Below are 5000 nucleotides of genomic sequence, written 5' to 3' on the forward strand. Positions count from 1 at the left end.
ATTTTTGTCTATTTTTATTGTAGTTTTAGGCTAGTTAAGATGGATTTGTGTTGAAAGTGTAACATTGTTGTTGTTTTTGTTTGCGTCGAAGACAAAATGGATGTTTTTATTGATCACGTTGCTAACCTCGAGCTCCTTCCTGCCATGGATGAAGAGGTGATTATTTAGCAGCGAGCTGTCACTCGGATGTGTTTCTGTGCACCAAGCACGCTCCGTTGCACAAAGAAACGCACCGTCGCTCAGGCCGGTACATGTTCTTGTCTCTGACGGTGTTCCTGTGGAGGATCTACCGGCATTGGGTCGCCATGTTCAGCTCCGACCGGCTCACGGTGCCGGAGTACGTCAGCCGGCTCCAGCGAGGCAAGAGCGGCTCGTCGGGCCCCGAGCAAAGAGCGGTGTCTCCCGGGATTCATCCCGAGGTGCAGGCGGTTCTGGACACGTCACTGCCCGCCTTGCGCGGCGCCATCCAGCGGCTCAAGTCCGCTAAAGGAACGTCCGATTCCGACGAGACTCGCAGGGCCGTGGCGGAGATCTTCCAGCTGGTGGAGGAGGCCTGGGTGCTCCCCGGCGTCGGGCGGCAGGTGGCCGAGGAGATCTGCAACAGGATCCGCCTGGATGGAGGTCTGGAACTTCTCCTGCAGCTCCAACAAACACCGGCCGTGGAAATCACCTACGAGTCCGCCAAGCTGCTGGAACAGATCCTGGTGACCGAGAACAGGTACTGCACGTCAATACATTAGGTACACCCCGGGCAATACATTAGGTACACCCGGGCAATACATTAGGTACACCCGGGCAGCACATTAGGTACACCTTGTCAATACATTATATGTACACTTGGGCAATACATTAGGTACACCTGGTCAATACATTAGGTACACCTGGGCAATACATTAGGTACACCTGGGCAATACATTATATGTACACCTGGTCAATACATTAGGTACACCTGGGCAATACATTATATGTACACCTGGTCAATACATTAGGTACACCTGGGCAATACATTAGGTAAGCCTGGGCTAATCATTATATGTACACCTGGTCAATACATTAGGTACACCTGGGCTAATCATATGTACACCTGGGCAATACATTAGGTACACCTGGGCAAAACATATATGTACACCTGGTCAATACATTAGGTACACCTGGTCAATACATTAGGTACACCTGGGCAATACATTAGGTACACCTGGGCTAATCATTATATGTACACCTGGTCAATACATTAGGTACACCTGGGCAAAACATATGTGCACCTGGTCAATACATTAGGTACGCCTGGGCAATACATTAGGTACACCTGGGCTAATCATTATATGTACACCTGGTCAATACATTAGGTACACCTGGGCAAAACATATGTGCACCTGGTCAATACATTAGGTACGCCTGGGCAATACATTAGGTACACCTGGGCTAATCATTATATGTACACCTGGTCAATACATTAGGTACACCTGGTCAATACATTAGGTACACCTGTGCAATACATTATATGTACACCTGGGCAATACATTAGGTACGCCTGGTCAATACATTATGTACACCTGGTCAATACATTAGGTACACCTGGTCAATACATTAGGTACACCTGGGTACTACATTATATGTACACCTGTGCAATACATTAGGTATACCTGGGCTAATCATTATATGTACACCTGGTCAATACATTATGTACACCTGGTCAATACATTAGGTACACCTGGGTACTACATTATATGTACACCTGATCAATACATTAGGTACACCTGGGCAATACATTAGGTATACCTGGGCTAATCATTATATGTACACCTGGTCAATACATTATGTACACCTGGTCAATACATTAGGTACACCTGGGTACTACATTATATGTACACCTGGTCAATACATCAGGTACACCTGGTCAATACATTAGGTACACACACTGGTCAATTCTTTAGGTACACCTGAGCAATACATTATATGTACACTTGGCCAATACATTAGGTACACCCTCTCAATGCATTAGGTACACCTGGGCAGGGGCGCCGCTAGGGATTTTGGGCCCCATGAAAATAATCTTTACAGGGCCCCCAACACAGTGTCATTATTTTTTCTGTATTATAATTTCATCATCATTAGGGGCCTCTCTGGGCCCCCCTCCATCATGGGCCCCTAGAATCCGTCTCCTTTACCCCCCCTTTTCGGCGCCCCTGCACCTGGGTACTACATTATAGGTTCACCTGGTTAATACATTAGGTACACCTGGGTACTACATTATAAGTTCACCTGGTCAGTACATTAGGTACACCCAGGGGCGCCGAAAAGGGGGGGTAAAGGAGACGGATTCTAGGGGCCCATGATGGAGGGGTGCCCAGAGAGGCTCCTAATGATGATGAAATTATAATACAGAAAAAATAATGACACTGTGTTGGGGGCCCTGTAAAGATTCTTTTCATGGGGCCCAAAATCCCTAGCGGCGCCCCTGGGTACTCCTGGTCAATATATTAGGTACACCTGGGCAATACATTATAGGTTCACCTGGTCAATACATTAGGTACACCTGGGCAAAACATATGTGCACCTGGTCAATACATTAGGTACGCCTGGGCAATACATTAGGTACACCTGGGCTAATCATTATATGTACACCTGGTCAATACATTAGGTACACCTGGTCAATACATTAGGTACACCTGGGCAAAACATATGTATACCTGGTCAATACATTAGGTACACCTGTGCAATACATTTTATGTACACCTGTGCAATACATATGTACACCTGATCAATACATTATATGTACACCTGGGCAATACATTATATGTACACCTGATCAATACATTATATGTACACCTGGGCAATACATTAGGTACGCCTGGGCAATACATTAGGTACACCTGGGCTAATAATTATATGTACACCTGGTCAATACATCAGGTACACCTGATCAATACATTAGGTACACCCTGTCAATGCATTAGGTACACCTGGGTACTACATTATAAGTTCACCTGGTCAATACATTAGGTACACCTGGGTACTACATTATAAGTTCACCTGGTCAATACATTAGGTTCACCTGGTCAGTACATTAGGTACACCCGGTCAATATATTAAAGACACACTTATACCGGTCAATACATTAGGTACACCTAGTCAATACAATATGTTCACATGGTCAATGCATTAGGTACACCTCTTCACTAATCAAACCATTCGGTACACCTCTGCTGGTCAATGCATTAGGTACACCTATATTTTGGTCAATACATTAGGTACACCTATATTTTGGTCAATACATTAGGTACACCTGTATTTTGGTCAATACATTAGGTACACCTATATTTTGGTCAATACATTTAGAACAGTGGTGTCGGAAAACAGAAATTATATCCATCTCGGTCTCCGATTGTTTCATATTAGGATTTTTTTTTAACTTTTTTTTTTGTAGAAATACATTTTTAAAAGAGGTTTTTTAAGCCATGTCTGTACTTGCTGGGGTCCTCTGTTAAGGGCAAGGTCCTCCCTTTTATTCTAAGGCTGTGTGAAAAAAGTGAGGTAACTATAAGTGAAGATGAACAATGTAATCTACAAGAAGGACTAAACACCAAGCGAGAAGACCGACCTGTCTTAAGTCCGGCACAAAATGGTTGCTCTCCATATACGCTTTTGTCCATCTTGTTGCCTCACCTTGGCAGAGGTTGAAACCGAAAGTTAACTTGGCAAATCCACACCCCAAAATTCGTAACGGAATCATGAGTTGTTGTCAGATTCCACATCCTGGTATCAGAAAACAGGTACTAGCCAACACATTAGGAACATTATCGGCATATTTCATAACACACTATCGCTAATTCCCCCCTGCTGTGTTCATTTTATGACCCTTCCTCTTCCTCCCTGCTGTGTACCACTAGAAAATAAATGCTCCATGTGAGATTCCTTGGTGATAAACATCTATTCTGAGCGGATGAGATTATGAAAGTGCCTTCGGGGAGAAGAAACCACAAGACTGAATGTGTGTAACTCCAGAAGCACTTCCTGTCTGGAGGCGTCGCGGGTATCAGAAAACGTCGATTCTCTGTCCTGTTCAATGTCACTAGTAGGACACAAACCGCAGCTTTCAATGTGACACATTTTTCATGAACCACCCGACTAAACGTCTTTGTAAAGTTGCATTATTGTGTAAAGACCTTGATGAAAAGATGCCCGGTGGGATACACTGTGGTGGTCTCACTCCACAAGCATGCTTGTTTTACAACATTCTGGTAGATTTTCAGGTGTGGTCTTCCTTCCTGCAGGGATTACGTGGCCCGACTGGGCCTTGGGGTGATCCTCAACCTGACCCGGCAGCAGGAGGACGCCCAGCTGGCTCGCAGCGTGTCGGGGATCTTGGAGCACATGTTCAAGCACACGGAGGAGACGTCGGTCCACCTGATCAAAAACGGCGCCCTGGACGCTCTGCTGTACTGGTGCCGAGGCACGGACCCCACCGTGCTGCGCCACTGCGCCGTGGCCTTGGCCAACTGCGCCATGTACGGAGGCCACCGCTGCCAGAGGTGGATGATCGAGAAGCAGGCGGCCGAGTGGCTCTTCCCCCTGGCCTTCTCCAAGGAGGACGAGCTCATCCGCTTCCACGCCTGCCTGGCCGTCACCGTGCTGGCCGCCAACAAGGAGATCGAGAAGGAGGTGGTGAAGTCCGGCACCTTGGAGCTGGTGGAGCCGTTCATCGCCTCGCTGGATCCGGACGACTTCGCCCGCAGCTTGTCGGACAGCGCCGACTGCATGCAGGGGAAGACGGCGGCCGACCTGCAGCACCTCCTGCCCTTGCTGGACGGAACCCGGCTGGAGGGGAAGTGCATCGCTGCCTTCTACTTGTGTGTTGAGACCAGCATCAAGTCCCGCCAACGCAATACTAAGGTACCAAGGGCACCTCGCAATATGAGTGGATTCAGAATCGATTCTTGATTAACCAGGATCCTAAAATATATTATTGGAAAAAAAAAAAAATATATATATATATATAT

General features: G+C 46.6%; 2 protein-coding genes across 2 annotated transcripts in view; one reads left to right on the top strand and one right to left on the bottom strand.

Moving 5' to 3' along the window:
• Window positions 1–5000, top strand: part of sarm1 (sterile alpha and TIR motif containing 1) — a 14770-nt gene that overhangs the window by 64 nt on the left and 9706 nt on the right. Inside the window, exons 1-2 of the mRNA XM_061925820.1 lie at window positions 1–718; window positions 4275–4893. The exon at window positions 1–718 is cut by the window's left edge and continues 64 nt beyond it. Of these exons, the coding sequence (XP_061781804.1) occupies window positions 252–718; window positions 4275–4893 (1086 nt within the window). The 5' untranslated portion in view covers window positions 1–251. The remainder of the gene's footprint in view (window positions 719–4274; window positions 4894–5000) is intronic.
• The window catches only part of slc46a1 (solute carrier family 46 member 1), a 32796-nt gene continuing 28355 nt past the window's right edge, over window positions 560–5000 (bottom strand). The window contains exon 7 of the mRNA XM_061925823.1: window positions 560–701. The gene's annotated coding sequence lies outside the window, so the exon portion shown is untranslated. The remainder of the gene's footprint in view (window positions 702–5000) is intronic.

This window comes from Nerophis lumbriciformis, linkage group LG30, assembly GCF_033978685.3.
Source record: "Nerophis lumbriciformis linkage group LG30, RoL_Nlum_v2.1, whole genome shotgun sequence".
Classification (NCBI taxonomy): Eukaryota; Metazoa; Chordata; class Actinopteri; order Syngnathiformes; family Syngnathidae; genus Nerophis; species Nerophis lumbriciformis.